General features: G+C 54.5%; 1 protein-coding gene across 1 annotated transcript in view; it reads right to left on the bottom strand.

The window, feature by feature from the left end:
* ACTN1 (actinin alpha 1) overlaps positions 1 to 17,632 on the bottom strand; it is a 166,974-nt gene that overhangs the window by 41,065 nt on the left and 108,277 nt on the right. The window contains exon 3 of the mRNA XM_045288201.1: positions 198 to 312. Coding sequence (XP_045144136.1) covers positions 198 to 312 — 115 coding nt within the window. The remainder of the gene's footprint in view (positions 1 to 197; positions 313 to 17,632) is intronic.

The following is a 17,632-nucleotide window of genomic DNA, read 5'->3' as shown; positions in this document are numbered from 1 at the left end:
CCAGGGACCCAGCCCACCTGGCACTGCCTCTGCCCCAGGACACCCCTGGCCAGGGACCCAGGGACCCAGCCCACCTGGCACTGCCTCTGCACCAGGACACCCCTAGGCCAAGGACCCAGGGACCCAGCCCACCTGGCACTGCCTCTGCCCCAGGACACCCCTCCCCCACCGGCCAGGGACCCAGGGACCCAGCCCACCTGAGATGACCTCGAGCAGCAGCATGAGCTTCAGGCCATCCCGGAAGTCCTCCTCGATATTCTCGATCTGTGTGCCCGCCTTACGGAGATGGGAATTGCACCATGCCGTGAACGTCTGGCAGAGGAAAGAAGAGCACGTAGTCAGTCTTGCCCAAAGTCCCATGGTCTCTAAGGTGTGTCCTGCAAGGGCAAAAAGTTAGCACCCCAAAATGTCCATGTGCGCATCTGGGGCAGAGAAGAGACGTGACGGTGCAAGCTCAGATGAAGAATTCCGAAAAGGGAACCCAGGGGGCTGCATGCACAGACTGCGATGCGGGGATGCTCGAGGTTGTCGGGAGGAGCCCCGGAGGTGTAGTGGTTAAGCGCTGGACGGCGATCCGCAACGTCAGCAGTTGGAACCACCAGCTCGAGAAAAAGACAGGGCTTTCTAATCCCATAAACAACTACAGTCTCAGAAACTCAACGGGGGCGGTCCTGCCCTGTCCTACCGGGTCGAGGTGAGCTGCCATCGACTCGATGGTAGGGTTTGGTTAGATTTGGCTTGGAGGTTATGGGGAGAGAGCAGCGGTTGGCGGCAAGGCCCAAAACACGACCCAACAGGTGGATCAAAAACCGAGAGGTCCTGTGCCAACACCGCCACCTGGTGGCCCACACAAGGAACAAAGTGATTCAACAAACATGAGCACCCCCTCCTGTAAAACTCAGGCCTGTTCTCGGCCTGGGGCACTAATGGCCATCTGAGAGAAGACCACTTACTCCCAATCAGACACATGTTTTGGCCAATGGCAGAACTCTGCACTAAATGAGTTCAGCTCACAGCAGGGCCAGGGAGTTGTCCTCCCACACTCCCTCCCCCCGAAAGAATGACTTACTCATCATCATACCAGCACCAGGCCACCCTAAAAATACCCTCCTCCTGGGAAAGGTCACCAGACTCCTGACCCACGCTACTTCCTCCTGCCCACGGGGAACTCCAGATCGGGGTGGCAACGGCGGGGAGGGCATGTCATGGCAGTGGTCACGAGGGGAAAAGATGTCAGGGAAGGGTCGAAGAGCCTGAGAGAGAGAGTGTATGACAGCCTCCCCCATGGTCTTCAAGGCATGTCTCACTAGGAACGTCACCCCCACAGCTCTCTGCCGACACACAAACTGGGAACGGGCAGCCTGGGATACCTCTCGATTGTCACACTCATCTTTCTAGGGCGAGCCTAAGACTCACCTCCTCCAGGAAGCCTTCTAGATAGACGCCGCTGTGCCTGGGATGGGCACAGAGTCCACAGCACGCTGTCCACTCATTCCATCCTACCCCACAAACCAACACTGCACGGCCACTGGTCAGCTCCCTGTCCCCTCCCTGCTCCTTGATCTCTACTGCCACCTGGGGGACACCCCAAGAGAGCGCCCCCATGTTCACCTTTGTATTTCTAGGGTCCTCAGTCCCAAGCCAGGGATACAGCCAGGAACAAGAGTGAAAAGCCTGCCATTGTGCAGCCAGCATGCTAGGGAGAGAAACGTCGGCCCCTGGGCGAGGAATGGGCGCCAAACAGATGCAGAACTGGAGGGTCCTGCAAGATCCAAGGGGCCTGTGAGTGGTGGGCAGGGGAGTGACAGGACACAGCATTTCTGGCCCCCTGGAATCGGACACAGCTCAGAGGCGGCAGCAGACACGGAGGGCATTTCCTGGGTGCCTGCCCTCTAGTGCTGGTATTGTGAATCTGATCCTGGAGTTTTCTTTTATTTATTTATTTATTTGCATTTTAATGTTATAAAACAGTATTAAAGCACTGTGCATTTTATAAAGAAATAATGTGCCTATTATTATTATTATTATTATTATTATTATTGGAGGCATAGTCTTTTCCAGTTCTCATCTGTCCAATGCCATTGACCCAATGGCCATCCCATTATACAATCACTTTGGAGACGAAAAACAAACTAACCAGTGGATTCTGACCACGGACATGCCCACGTGTGTCAGCAGAGAGCTGTATTCCAGGGGTGCTGGGGCCTGTGAACTTGGTCTTCATTCTAATGTGCCTCTGGAGGTTCGGTCCTCCACCTATTAGCGTTTTGTGCCACCCAGAGACTCCCCATGTTTGGGTTGAGGGTCTTTGGCTCATTTGTCAGCATCTCGTGCCTTCTTGCCTTCTCCCCAAGACTGGTCAAGCCCGGGGTGGTCCAGGTCCTGGGGGGAATGGCTTGGCGTCCCCCACAGTTGCTCGCTGTGACCTCACTGTTTTCTGCCCCATGGTGGAGTGGGGCGTGGGGGCGGGAGGAAGGAGGAAGAGAAGGCTTTTGTCAGAAGCTGCTGCTTTTGAAAGCGGAAAACTGATGGGGAAAGCAGCCGGCCGCACTTCCTGGGGAAGCCAGGCTTGGCGCCCAGAGACAAAACCACACCTGTGTTTGCTCAGGCCTCCAGCTCAAAGCCCAGGCGGGGGCAGGGGCGTCCTGGGTAGAGCGTTCTAAAACCCCAAACTTCAGACCCCTGGCTCCCACAGTTACCTACCGAGCAAGGCCCCGAGCATGCCCATTTTCAACCCTGTTCCCCCAACAAACAGCACCGCACACTGAAGTTCAGGCCCAACGAGGAGATGGTGGGACCTAGATTCGATTCGGCCAGCCCTGGGCTTAATTCTTGTATGCACTCTTAACTAGCTGTGTGACACCCACTCCCACCCCTCTTTTTCAGCATCCTTAACAGTAAGATGGGGAAGGTGACCCCCTAAACCAGGGATTCCCTAACTTCCGAATGCCACAAAACCCTTTAATACAGTTCCTCATGTTGTGGTGACCCCGCCCCGCCCACCGCCAACCATAACATTATCTCCATTGCTACTGAATAACTGTAATTTTGCTACTGTTAAGAATTGGGCAGCCCCTGTGAAAGGGTTGTTCGACCCCCAAAGGGATCGTGACCCACAAGTTGAGAACCGCTGCCTTAAACCCAGTCAATAGCAATTCATACTGGACTGTAGATGGCTGAGTACAGTTGGCCCCTATGGGGTTCTGAGACTATATATCTTCAGGAGATCAGACAGCTGGTAGGTTTGAATCAAGGACCTCGCAGTTAGCCGCCCAACACTTAGCCCACTGCCCTCACCCCCCCACTCCCAGTTCCTTGATCAAGGGCAAAGGGGCACTTTGTTGCCTCAGTCCCAATCAGACCCACCCACCCCCCCACCATACAAACTGACCCCTTTGCTCCCAGAGTCCCAGCCTGGGCTTCTTCTGTCATCCCTAAGGCCATGCTCCGGCTCACAGGCCGGCTAAGGGCCCACTCTGTTCCAGAAAAGGGGCTCAGGGCTTCCATGATCTCAGGAAAAGTGAATTGGGGGTTCAGGCAATGCTGGGAAGAGTTAGCAGAGTGGCAGCAGCCCCTCCCCACACTCCACCTCTACCCCTGCAGCTGGACTGCACAGAGAGGGGACAGCTGAGAGAGAATGTGGACCTTGTTCGGGCTCCCTGGACCTGAACCATGTACACATGTCCAATCGGGAATAACGGTAACTGTCCAGGAGCCTGGACAAGTTGCAAACGGGAGCCTGGCCAGTTTCCAACAGGGCGGGGCGGCAGGGAGGGCAGCACTCAGAATGGGCCTCAGGAGAGCACAGTCCCTCTGTCCACCTTGTCTGCAGGTTCAAGGCCTTTCTTTCACACAGATCCCACTAGCAAACTTTCCTTCTGCTTAGCCCAATCATTTCAATCGAGTTCCTTCATCACGGGTCTCAAAGACGCAGGGCTTGGGAGACCAAGCACACCCTGCTCTATCAGACGTCAGCCACACAGGCCTCTTGGAGCCTCCATCTTCACATCTGTAAAATGGGGTCAGCGGCCCTGACCAACAGGAATCCTGGTGGCGTGGTGGTTCTGTGTTCTGCAGTGAACCACAAGGCCAGCAGTTCAAAGCCACCAGCCGCTCCGAGTGAGAGAGATGAGGCTTTCTACTCCTGTAAAGAGTTCCGGTCTACCAGTTCTAGCCTGTCCTATAGGGTCCTTTCAGTCAGAATCAAGTTTGGTTTGGGCATTCACCAGGCAGGATGGTAATCAAGATTAAGTAAGATAGTAATATTGCCAATTTATAGTAATAAAATGCACTCATGAGCCTGAAATGCAGGAAGCAAGCATGCCATGGTCATCGTCGCTCACATGTGAACGTCAGGCGCCGAAAGGATATCCATTCATCACCTGCAGCAGAGATCTGGGTGTGGAGGATCGAGTCCTAAGTATGAGTCAGGGGCTGAGCCTATAGCCCTCAGAGCCTTGACATGGAGGGCCAGCAGCAGGGACGCCGTTCACCACAGGAGAGGAGTCAGCAATCTGGACTTTTATGGGCAAATCCCTATCGGTCTTAAAAACAAAGCAAGACACTCCTTGGCCCCTCCACTCACAAAGATATGGGACCAGGAGGCCCAACTGGAATTCCGATGGACTGGGTTTCTAGTTCCACAGTGGGATGTACCTACGAGATGCTTCCAGTCCCCTCGCAGAGCTACACCCGCTCAGACACGAGGGCGTGTTAGGGCAGCACCCACTGGGCAGACGCCTGCATTCACCCAAGAGACCACCAGGCAACATCAGCCTCCTGCGAGCCTGGGAGCAAAAGCTGATGGGGGCTTCCTGTCATCCAGGCTTGCTCAACAACCGACACGTGTCACAGGGGCCGCACACCACACCGCCCGTGAATGGTGAATGAGAACAAGAATTCCACCTTCCTTCGTTCCATCTGGTGGGTGGCGGGGGTTACTGCGAACTCACGATGTCAGGGAACAGGGACGAGGAGGCACAGGGGGTGAGGCTGCAGGAGGGGGTGTGGGACAGCTCTGGTGGGAAGCAGCCGGCCAAGGTGCACTAAAATGGGCATGAGCCCGGAGCTCCACCGGGACAGGCGTCCCTGAGTAAATAACGCTAAATAAAGCAAAGCAGCGAGCGTTCTCGCCAGTCTTACTTGAGCACCAACGCTCAGAAACAGCCCGAAGTTCTATGAACAGTAAGGAGCCCTAGCGGAACAGTGGTTCCCGTTGGGCCACCATCCTCAGGGTAGGCTGTTCGAAACCGCCAGCCACTCTTCAGGGGGAAGATGGGCTTGCCACTCCTGTAAACAGTCTCGGAAACTCATGGAGGCAGTTCTGCCCCATCCTACAGGGTTAGTCCGAGTCAGTACTGACTCGATGGCAGTGGGGTTTTTTCTTTTGGTTTTAAAGTAAACTATATACCGTTCGCATCCATTTAACGGGGACATCACATAGCCAGAGTAGCGTGGACTCACACTACGCACTGTGATGGAAAATGCAACGCTATATGCTAACAAAACAAAAAGCAGAATAATATGGACCCGTACGAGCTGCAGGCTACAACACTGTCGAAGGGGAAGCTGAAGCACAGCTCAAAGAAGTCGCATCCGAGGGCACACAGTGCTGGGGGCTCTGCTCGCTGACCTGTGGGTCCCGCTCCCGGCTCTATGTCCCAAGTGGTCTGGGAACGTGGTTCGGCTAGAATGAATGAATGACCGGCTTCCTATTCTTTCTCTCTGCTTTTGTTTTTTTGGGGTTTTTAGGGGGGAGGAGGAGGTTGCAACGAGGAGAACTTTTCTTGATTTGCTTTACAGAACCAGAGGCATTAAGCATTTCTTTCTACATCATCAATTGTTTAGAGGAAGCCTGGCCATCTTTGTGTGCATGCGCACGGGATTCAAAGTATGCAGTATTTGCCAATGTTAACACCTCCCGGTGTATAACCCGGTGACATGAATTACCACCACCCTCCCGTTTCCAAACACTGGCCCCCACCTCAAACAAAATCACAGCCCTTCAGCTCCAACTGCCTTCCCCTCCCCTCCCAGGCTGGCCCGCCCATCCACCCCTACCTGACCTCACCTGAGTCGGCACCTGAGAAACCCCGGTGGACAAAGGAGCTTTTTCCTCTGGTTGTGCAGAGTAAACAGGACAGGCAAATGAGAGCGGCTGTGCGTGCGGTCAGGGGGGGCCACCCCACCCGGCCACCAGACCCGGGCCTCACGTGTGGACCACACCACAGAGGTCACTCCAGGGGAAGGTATTGTTCAGGGGTCAGGGGTCAGGAAGCCTGGGCCCCGCTCTGGCTTTGTCAGGCATGCACGGAGCCTCTGATAAAGCAGTAAACCTCGCCCAGCCGTGTAACCCCAGACGCGTCCCTGAGACCTTGCAGGCTAGAAGCCCAGTGACTCCTCCCTCCCACCACAGGGCACCTAATTAAAAGACACAATCAGCCGGGGCACCCTGTGACAGACGTCTGTTCCCACATGGACCTCGTTCCTTTCCGTGGGCTCTGCCCCTTGTCCAAAAAGCCCACTACATCCCACATGACCAGCTGCATCTCACGGGGCTCCAAGCCTGGCCATTCTCAAGACTGGCCCTCACAGCCCACCAGACAGATGCCTCTTGTTACACTCCTGGGGAAGCCATAAAAGCTCTTGGCCAGAACAGTGCTGGAAAAGCACTGGACGAGCTGGGAGCAGCGGTCCTCCGGAGAGGGCACCTGGGAGGCTCCAGGCAGGGACGGAGGGGCAGCCGCTTTTCGATGAATACCCTTTTGTTCTGTGTGAGTTCTACACCCCGTTCAATTATTACCTGTTTGGGTTTTTTTGGTTTTTTAAAGACTATACAGAAAAGTCTGTCGAAATGTATACATGGACATTGGATCTGGGATGGGAGGGAAGGGGCTTAGAGCGCCTCTGGGATTTTTTCTTGGGGTGGGATGGGTGCTGGGGAATAAGGAGTGTACACTGATCATGTATTTATCAAAGGAGAAAAAAGAAGTTTCAAACCACCACCACCACTCAAAAAAAGGGACGAAAGTTATCCTATATTTAAACAAATTATTAAGAGGACCAAGTAAGACGCTCTTTAAGGAGAGGGCTGTGTGAAGAATCCTAAGGTGCCTTCTCATTGGAGGCATATCTCTATAAGGTATCCGGTTCCCTTATAAAGGAGGCCCAGGTAGGGACCAAGGCGTCCTGATAGTGCAGTAGGTTAGGCATTGAGCTACGAGATTGCCTGCTCCTATAAAGATCGACTCAGAAACCCTCATGAGTAGGGTTTCTCTGAGCTGCAGGGTTGCCGAGTTGACCCAATGGCAGTGGAAGTTGGGAGCAGGACACGAGGACAAAGTAGCCATCAGGCACACATCCATCCAAACAGCCAGAGAGGGCAAACTGATGAATGTGGGGAGAGATGAGGGGCAGACCCCCACCCTGCTCAGTGGCCCTAGAGACAAGAGCTATCCACGCTTCCAAGTCTCTCTCAGGTGGGACTGGCGGTCCTTCCTCAGTAGGCCTCTGTGCCTCAGAAGGCAACTCACTGGCCCCTGGCCTCTCAGCCCCCGGCCCCCCCAGCAGAGCCAGCCCCTTCTGAGGCTGTGGGTGGGCGGCTGCTGGCCAGCGGTGTGCAAGTGTCTAGCCAGGAGGCCGGCAAGCATGTGTGCGCCAGAGTCTTATTCTAGAAACCTCTGCTGTCAAGGGAGGTCGCAGCAGGAGGCCGGGGACTGTCCTTTCGCCCTCAGGCCGCCTTGGAGGTCCTGTGACCCCACACACAGCCAGGCCTGCCAGGGCGCGGGCACTGCGGGGTTGAAGCCAAGACCTGCCCAGCAATGATCTCAGATGTCCGGTTTGCTGGTCGCGTAAATAAGGGTATCTGGTTCCCTTATCAAGGGCCAACTGCCAGCCTTTCAAAGCGGGCTGTCAGCTGCTCCGCTCACAGATGAAAAGCAGAGGGCTCAGGAACAGCTCCACCCAGATCCAGTTACTTCCCACCCAGCTGGGAGTGGTTTCTGAGCAGGTGGAGAGCCACCAGGCCATTTCCTCTTTGCAGAAAGGACAGCTCTGTAATAGCGGGCCCCAAGGGACACAGGGAGGGATTCTGAGGACCTGGAAACACAGGCCTCACTTGTGTGGGGAGGACAGGGCATGGACATCCATAGGGAAGGAGCCAGCCTTTGGAATCCGACAGACCTAGGGCTTCAGCCCTAGCTGAGGACAAGAGTCTGAACCCCTCAGTCTCCAGGGCCCTCACCCGTAAAACAGCAGGAAGTTAGGAAAAAGCGAATCAGCTCATAGGCTCTAAAGCCTTAGTGTGGGGCTTCACCCACATCAGATGCTGAAGAAACGCCTTCGCTGCTCACAGGCTGTGTGGCTGACCTTATTCTATCTAAGCCTCGACGGTTACATCCACCAACTGGGAATAAACAATCACTGGGGATGTTGTCAAGATTAAGATTTATTTTTTTTAATTGCCATCTGATCGATTCTAACTCACAGCAGCCCTGGAGGGCAGACGGGAACAGAATTTCAAATTCTCTTGGAATCCACGCTTTCTGGGTAAGACACCCACCCCCCTCCCAGTTACTTCCCGAGGCCATCTTTAAAACCACAGGGTCAAAAACAACAACAAAACACCACAGGGTCGCCCAGGCGGTAATCTTCAGGATAGCAGACGGACACACCCTTCTCCCAGAGAGTGATTGGTGGGTTCGGATTCCTGACCTAAGCCACCCGTGCTCCTTCAAGTTTGGAGCTCGGGGAGCAGAGCAGCCGGGGAGAAGCCTGGACACAAGAGGCACCCTGCAAAGGTCCACGGCGGCATCACGCCCTCACTTCCTAGCCCCCTCCTATGTAACCAGCGTTAATCATTCACCATCCTGTTGTTTGGTTTCTGTCCTGTTATCTGTTTCCACGGATGAGGAAGCTCTGAAACCTGTCTCCTGGCCGGGGTGAGGAGACCGAGGCTGGTTTATGCCCATCTGCAGCCCGCTGTGGCTGCAGGTCCCCCAGAGGTCACACCAAGCTGGGGGTGCACCCAGTGCTGGGCTCTCCCACCTCAGGAGCACCGCCTGGTTGGAGAGGGGCTCTAGACCACCAGGAAGCCCAAGCATGGCCTTCCTGCCAAGGCCCCAGGGAGACAGGCTGCTGCCTGGGCGGCTGAGAGGCCTGCCTGCCCAGTACAGGTGGAGTCTGGGCTCCTGGAAGGATCTAGAGCTATTTCGCAAGTGGACAGGTGGACAAATGGTTCCAGCGAGGATACAAGGCCTGTCCTCTTAGCTCCTGGCTAACGACGACCACATCGTGCATTCCCTCCCTCCCTCTCACTACCACCACTAATCTGCCATGATTCACAGCCTGACTTCTCCCCAGGGACCAGGGAGCCCACAGCGACTGCCCAGGCATCCCGAGACCTGTCAATTGTGGGTTTGGTAATCCTGAAGCAGTTGCTTGGCTTCACTGAGCCGCGGTTTCATCGGTGAACACAGAAAAGGACGTCTCTGTCCCACCGGGTTGCTGTGAGGGAAGAGTCCAGCGCACAAGGCTGGGCGCAGAGTGCTGGCCTGCCGAATGTTAAAAGCCCAAAGCCCTCCTAGTGACAGAGGTAGAACGCAAACCAACAGCTGCTTAGGGCTGGGTGGGTCTGGGGGAGTTGGGAAGGTGATAGCTACAGGACACGGGGTTTCTCTCTGGGGCAATGAAAACCAGGTGATGCGTGCACAGCTCCACGAATTCTACTTGAAACCTTCTAATCGGCCCTTTGGCTTGCACAGCACATGAATTCCCTCTCAATAAAGCTGTGACTGAAAACACACTCGTATCTCACCGTGAACCCCTCAGAGCAGGATGGGATCTCCTGGCCGTTTTGATCCATGATTCTCCAGAAGGGCCCATATCAAAAGGAGGAACATGCAGACCTGACTTTCAAACTCTCACGGTATTCCGACTCATGGGAGTCACAAAGCTGTCAGCCCACAGAGGTACTGCCCTGAGGTGATCTTTAAACTGTAGACCAAAAATGTCCCACAAAGCCTTCTTTAAAGCACCACGATGAACCGAAGCCAAATCCTGTTGCTGCCGAGTCTGTCTCCATCCACAGAAACCCTGCGGGACAGAGTGGAGCCACCTTTGTTTCCCCGGCTATCACCAGCCAACGGCCACACCTTCCTCCCAAAGAGAAGCCGGGAGATTCAAACCGCTGACCCTCCGGTCAGCAGCCGAGCACCTCCCCCTGCACTGCCAAGGCCCCTGACAAAACCGTGCCGCTGTTCTGGCTCAGGGACCCTCTCGACGGAACAGAGGAAGCCCTGCCGGCCCTGGGCCACACTGCTCTCCCGTTTGAGTCCATCTGTGCAGCCGCTGTGTCCGTCCATCTGGCCGAAAGCCTTCCTTCTTTTCCGCTGCTGCCCCCTACTACTTGACCAAGCATGCCGTCCTTCTCCAGGGGATCTCTCTTGACAACAGGCCCAAAGCACATGGACAAAGTTCTCTCCATCCTTGCCTCTAAGGAGCACTCTGGCTGTGCTCCTCCGAGACAGATTGGTTTGTGCCTTTGACAGTCTGCTTCCTCTTCGCCAGCACCATAGCTCAGCTGCACGGATGCTTCTTCGGTCTTCCTCTTTGGCTTTGCTTAACTCTAAGGAATGTCTAATTAAAGGACCGTCTGCACAGGACCTTGAGAGATGAGACCGGGCACACTCGGAGCAGTTCACAGGGATAAGGAGGAACTAGTTGGAAAACATGGCAGGAATTGTGATGTTGTTCTAGAGCAGTGGTTCTCAACCCTCCTGATGCTGCGACCCTTTGATTCAGTTCCTGATGTGGTGGTGACCCCCCCAACCATAAAATTATTTTCATTGCTACTTCATCACTGTCATTTTGCTAGTTATGAATCCGGTGATCCTATGAAAGGGTCATTTTACCCCTAACGGGGTCTCGACCCACAGGTTAAGAACCGCTGTTCTATATTATCTTGTGTATTTTCTCAATGGAACAACAAAAGTAGATTTTAAAAGAAAAAGTAAAATATCCACAAAAATCAGGACCCCACTAAGTCTTTTATGGAAGTAAAAAGGTCCGCAGGGAAGAAGCCAGTCTCAAAGGCAGGCAGCCCCCTGGGCCCTTGCCCTCCCAGGGACTGTGAACTTGGCTACTGAGCAGGGTCCCAGAGTGGAAGCTGAGTGACCCTGGTCTGTTCATCTCAGGGGGGATGGGGAGGTGCCATTGGAGCCAGGGCTGCCCTGGGGGCTTTAGGAGCCTGTGGACTTGTCGGGAAGACAGTGTGAACAGCCGGACGCCAGGGCTATGCTAAGAGTGGCCCTACCTGGAACAACCCGCCCCTCCCCGCCATGTCACAGGAGTGGCCTGCACATCCTTTACCCAAAGAAGGAAAGGGCACCCAAAGCGAGGTCATCTGGTTTGCCTGGCACAGATGCAGAGAGCTATGGGTCACCCATCCCACAGACAACGTCCCCAAAGGACAAGGACCTGGCCCAACCTCGTGTCCACAGCATTCGGCCTGACCGAACGGAGGCCCATCCTACATGCCAAGAGGTCGCTGACATGTGACCCCAGGGAAGGTCCTTCAGAGCTCCAGGCTCACACGGGTCACCTGTGAAATGAGTCCGATCGAGTGCGCTCTCCTGGGGTTGTGGTCAGCACGGAGGCGCACCGTGGGGCTCCCTTTCCCCCTCCAGTCCCTTCTGCTGACACCAAGTAGATGCTTGGGAGCAACGAGCCTGCCAAGATGCCCAGCTCCCCGAAGGAGGATCCTCTCCTGAGCTCAAACGCTTTTCATTACACGTTTGCAAGAAAGGAGACTCTGCTTGGACAAAGCCCTTTTCTGCACCTCCCCTCGGGGGTCCCCAAACGACCTCCCCGGCTGTCTGTCGGGAACGGTCCAGACACCACACCTGGTCAGCCTAGCCCCTTTGAGCCCTCTCCTGCGGCGCCTAGGGTCTTTGGGCTGGCCGCTGGGGCAACAGCTCTGTTAAGTGGCTTTAGGGCCGGCAGGGCAGGGTTTTCCTAGAAGACCCTGCGGCCAACTGGCAATACTGCCCTTACACTCTGGGCTGCTCCCTGAAAGGTTGGCAGTTCTAAACCACCAAGCCGGCTGCGGGAGGAGGAGGAGGCATTCTACTCCCATAAGGAGATGCGGTCTCAGAAATCCCCAGGGGCGGTTCTACGCTGTCTTCGAGGGTCCTAATCCACTCGCTGGCAGTAAGTCTGGTTCGGGTTTTGTTTTCTGGTGATGCCCGGGAGACTTGGGATACATCTCACAAGTGAGCCCCTGTCTGCCCATCTGATGACCAAGCAGGGAAGCAGGGCAGAGATGAGAAAGAGAGGCAGCTTGAGGCTGCATGCGAATGACCCGGAGGGCTTGGGCAGTAAGTCCCCGGCCTCGGAGCCGGAAAGTCAGAGGCCGGTGCAGACGGTGCCGCTCTCTCCAACGGGCAACGGTTGGTGACGCTGGTACAGAGCCCCCACTCTGAAGACCACGGGCTTGGTGGCTCCGAAGAGCCTGGGTTGGGGTGCAGAAGCCCCGGGTTCAGTCTGGGCCTGTCACTTACTAACCCTGAGACCTGAGCCACCCTTGGCGTTTCCTGAGCCTCGGGTTCCTCATCTGTAAAACGGGGCCACACGTTTCTCCCTGAATTGTTAAGGGGCTTCCACAAGCTAACTGATGCAAGAGAAGGCCTCGCCCACAAGTGGCACAGACAGTAGTAATCGTGGCCAGAGTTCACCACTGGAGTACAAGAGAGAAGAAAGGCAAGACAGGGTATCCGTGGAAAACCATAAACTTGGCTCCTGGCAGTGATGATGGTGGCACACCAGGCTGATTGCAATTAATGTCACTGTACGTGTACAAAACGGATGACACGACCAATGTTTAGAAGCTCTCTCTCTCTTTGACGGGGGGAGTGGAGGGAGCTCAGAAAGTTCAAGGAGAAATCCTACTATCCTTTCATTCCATTTTCCATACATGTGTATATATGTGTATATATAACACATACAAGGTGTACATATTCATATTGACTACTAAAAACGTTTTAAAGGACTCCAGGGGCCTGTTTAAAAATGATCTTGGTGTACTACATGGTCTCTGGAAGCACTGAGGGGCCCAGTGTGTCCCCAAGTCTGGGTAGCTGCCCCCAGCAGGCCTTGGGCCCCGGCTCTCCCCTGCGGCGAACTCCCGGCCCTCAACCAGGGCAGGCAGGCAACAGGGCATTCTGTGTGTTGAGGGTGACCTGGGTGTCCACTGCGGAAGCCTGGCTGGTACACGGTGGCCTTGCATACACCCACGACGACAGGGAACCAGGAACCCAGAGACACAATCAATACATGCTCGCCACCAGCCATGCTAGGAAATTGTGTTTTCTTCCCCAAATGCAACTCACGGGTCCACAATTAAACAGCAACATAGAAATCAAAAAGCCCTTTCGGGGAGCTATAGCCAACCCGTGGGCCACGAGCAGCCAATGCCACCCCTGCCTGCCCTCTGGGCGGACCACTGGACCCATTGGAAGTCTGCACACAAAGAAGGTCAGCCCAGCAGGCCTGCTGGTCAGCCAGCGCCCGGCTCGAGGGACAGGGCGGCAAGAGGACCAGCAGGGAGCAGGCAGCCGACAGCCAGGAGGGTGTCCATGGAAATGGGCAGGAAGAGGTACAGCTGCAGGCAGGCGCCGCCTCCCAGTTCACCGGCAGGTGGTCAGGACTCGGGTGTGTACAGCCCTCCACAGAGGCTGTGCAAGCCGGAAAAGGGAGACAGAGAGTGGGAGCAGCCCAAGGGGGGCTTGTACTACCTGCGCCACCCCCCCTGGATAGGAAAACCTCGGGTAAATCCCCAGGGCAAAGAGACCCCTCAACGTGCCAAAGGGATGGGGTGAGGGGAACAGGATTAGATCTTGGCCCACTATTATTATCATCATCACCCGGTAAGCCTCCCTCCATGTGGTTACTAAAGCAAATGATGGAGCAAAGAGCTGAGTTAGAAGATTTCAAAGGACAACTCAAGAAGACAAGTATTATAGCGAAATAGGCAAAGACAGAGCTAGAAAACCCAAAGGTGCTGTGTTTCTCAAACTGAAAGAAATGAAGAAAAACTCAAGTCTTAAGTTGCAATGCTGAAAGGTTCTATGAATTGAATGATGCAGAAAACAACAAAAGTAATTGGTCAACATCCAGCCATTTCAGGAGACAGCCTAGGATTAAGAACAAACGGACAGTGCTGAAGGAAGAAGTCTCAGCTGCCCTGACGGCACCGGCTGCAGGATACGGAACACCAGTTGAGATGGTTCATAACAGTGGCAGCAGTACATCGACACTGAACTGCCAAAAACCCAAGATGAATTAGAGGAGGGTGTGGAACACGGGCTATCACTGCTGACAGCACCTGGATCTTGGCTGAAAGCAGAGCACCCCGAAAGATGTGTTCCACTGACTACACAAAGGCACGGGGTCTGTGCACCCCAACTAAGGAGGGAGGACGATGCAAAGGGTGGGAATTCTGTGACCCTGAGTTGTGACCCGCAAAAACCGGAAAAAAGGCAAGAAAGAACCAATCCAACCCGAAAAAAAAGTGCTTTATGATTTTAAATCAGGAGGTATCCTTTCACCTTGCTTATCCAACCCGGATGCTGAGCAAAGAAGACAAGAAGCGAGACTGTACGAAGCCCCCCAACAGCAGCATTGGCAGGAGACTCGTCACCCATCTGGAGAGCACACCGCCGTGTCTGCTGAGGGCAAGTAAGATTTGCAGCGCTCACCGCTGAAGAGCAAAGACTAAAACAATTCCATGAGGACGGCACCGCAACAAGACAGCAAACACCCTCACAACTGGGCCAACAGACAGCAGGATAAACCGAGAAAAGACTGTTGAGACGTTGTCCAGGAATTCATGTTGCTTGGATCCACAATCAACACCCATGGACGCCAAAAAAAAAAATCGCACAACATGTTACACTGGCAAACTTGCTGCCAATAAAAACGCCGTGGTTCCAAAGCACAGATGTAACTTTGAGGACCCAGGTGAGCCTGACATCGCATAGTTTCAGTCAGCTCACATGCAATGGGTAACGAAGACAAAAGAATCATGTTGCCTTTGACGTCCAGTGTCGGTGAAGGAAGTTGTCTATTGGACTGTCGGAGGCACAGAACAAAATGTCTCGGAAACCCTATGTCAGGGCACGAGGAGTCAGAAGTGCGGGCTGGGGTCCTCAGGGGCCGTGGGCTGGGGTCTCCCTGGAAGTTCGGCATGTCTATAACTATTGCACGCAAATCACCCAGGAGAATCTTTGTGAGAGAACTGAAAATAAAAAGGACACAGCTATGGCAAGAGGGGAGGCAGCCAGCTCCCTCCCAGGGGGACCAGGATGCCGCAGCAGGAGGTCTGGGGAAAGACAGCAGGAACTAGGTTCTGTTCCAGCAGAAGCTGCTGGAGCGTACCGCGATGGCTGCAGGCTCCCCAGAGCGCCACCGCAGCTGCCGCGGCCTCTCTTCCCTCCCTCAGAAAGACAGCCCGGCCGGATGACCGCCAGCCCCTCATTGGGTGCTTCAATGCCTGAGATCAGTACGTCGGCCAACATGTCAGGTGGAAATCACCATAGAAATCCTATACTGTGAACCCTCGCCACTTCGCGCTTCGACTTCCGCGGCTTCACTCTATCGCGGTTTTTGCGTAACAGCGCATGCTCTGTCATTACTGCCACTGATTGGCTCATACTGTACACGCTTCTGTCTGCATCACTACATATCGGAGCTACGTATCAGATGCATTTTTGCTTTTGTACAGTGTACTGTAATTGTTTGCGATTTTAAAGAAATTTTATCTAAGCCCTATGATGGCTCCTAAACGAGCTGCTTCTTCTAAGGCTTCTGACAATAAAAATAAGCTCCAGAGGAAGATGCTCACCATCCAGGAAAAGGTAAAACTTTTGGATATGATCAAAGATGGCAAGAAAATCGTGGAGGTTGCACGCCATTTCGACTTGAATGAGTCTTCCGTTCGCTCCATCCGTAAAGAGGAAAAAAACATCCATGCTACGGCTACTTTCACTTTCAACAAGGAAGCAAAGCACATCGTGACAAGGAATCCTACTTCGCGGAATTTCATTCATCACGGTAGGGTCTAGAACCGATTAACCGCGATAAACGAGGGTTCACTGTATACAACCAGGGAACAAGAGCAGTGTGAGCTGCGGGGAGTGACAACTGGGTGGGGAAGAAGCAACTTTATAGGCGCATACATCACCTACTTAGCCATGCACGTGTCTTAAGTTGTACAATGCAATCCCACGGCCACTCACGACAGGAAAGGTCATTTTCAGCTCTTCAACTCTGGGCTTCTGTAAGAGTTGGGTGGTCTGCAGGGACTGAGAAAGGGCTGGAGAAGATAGGCACAGAGACTCGTGGCCGCTATTCCTCCCAGCAGCAAGGGCTCTAACTGGAACCCCGGCGGTTCCCCGACTCCCCATCACGCCTTCAGCCACCACTGCTGACAACAAGCTCTTACCCGTGCAAGTACCAAGACATGAGCTATGAACGAGCCAAGTCTTGGAGGAGTTCAGCCTAGCGAGCTTTGCAACTGAGTTTCAAGTCCTGCCCCTGCAGCCCCTGGCCCCAAAGCCAGCTCTGCAAGAAGAGCAAGGCAGAAGATGCGTCTGTCGTGAAAGCTGGCTTTGAGTCCTGAGTCCAGCCCTGATTTGTTGTGTGGCCTTGAAGAAGCAGCTCTCTAGGCCTCAGTTTCTCTATGTGCCGGAGAGGGGGGCGTGGGGCATGCAGGGTCCTGGTGTTTGTCCCTGTGGGGCCTTTCAGCTCTGGCAGTCTAGGAGATTCTGAGACCCAACCTCTTGGTCCTGAAGGGGACGGTAGGGAAGACAGTCTACGGGCCGAGCCCTTGGGCCACAGCTCCCACGGGCCCCCTGCTCAGCTGCACCAGCAGTGACCTCCCTGGGATACAGCAGACTCCAGACAAACCAAGCAAGCTGACAGCCAGCCAACTCCGGCCAGCTTACAGGATACGCGGACAGAGCTTCGGTGTGGTCAAGCCCAGCAGCTGGTGGCTGTTTGAAGGTGTTTTGCTTTAACGTAGGGCATAAAATGGATGAGAAGGTTTCTCAACGTTGGAGCCATTTCACTTGGGATGGGGGTCAGAGGATAATTAGAAAGTTATGCCACTGTCCCTGTACCACACAGCCCAGTGCAGGGGGATGGGAGGGGGTGCCCTCCCTCCCTCCCCATGTCTGCCGGATTTTAGCTATAAACACAACCCTTTTCGGAAGGGAAGGGCTTAACGCAAACCAGCTGCTCGGCCGGGACTCTCCCCACCCCCAGCCCCCTCCTCGGCCCTCAAATTAAATGTCCGTGGGTATTTCCTCGGCCAAAACTCACTGGACAGCCAAGCCTTAAAGAGTCAATGCCTCCGGCCCTCACCCTCACACACTCTCAATCACATCCCAGTTTAAACAAAATGTCTGAGCTCCCCCAAAAGGAGAGCCGGGCAGCGGGTGGTCCCCCAGGGGCGCCCAGCACCCATGCAGGCCAGGGGCCAAGTTAAAAGGAGGGAGTCAGTGGGGGTGAAGGGAAGCTGACCCTCCACCACCAACACTGCCAGCAGTCCACAAGGGACCCACAGAGCAGCTGGCTT

This window comes from Echinops telfairi, unplaced genomic scaffold (assembly GCF_000313985.2).
Source record: "Echinops telfairi isolate 266 unplaced genomic scaffold, ASM31398v2 ScPeMD7_18;HRSCAF=68, whole genome shotgun sequence".
Taxonomy (NCBI): Eukaryota; Metazoa; Chordata; class Mammalia; order Afrosoricida; family Tenrecidae; genus Echinops; species Echinops telfairi.
This window is presented reverse-complemented; position numbering and strand designations above follow the sequence as displayed.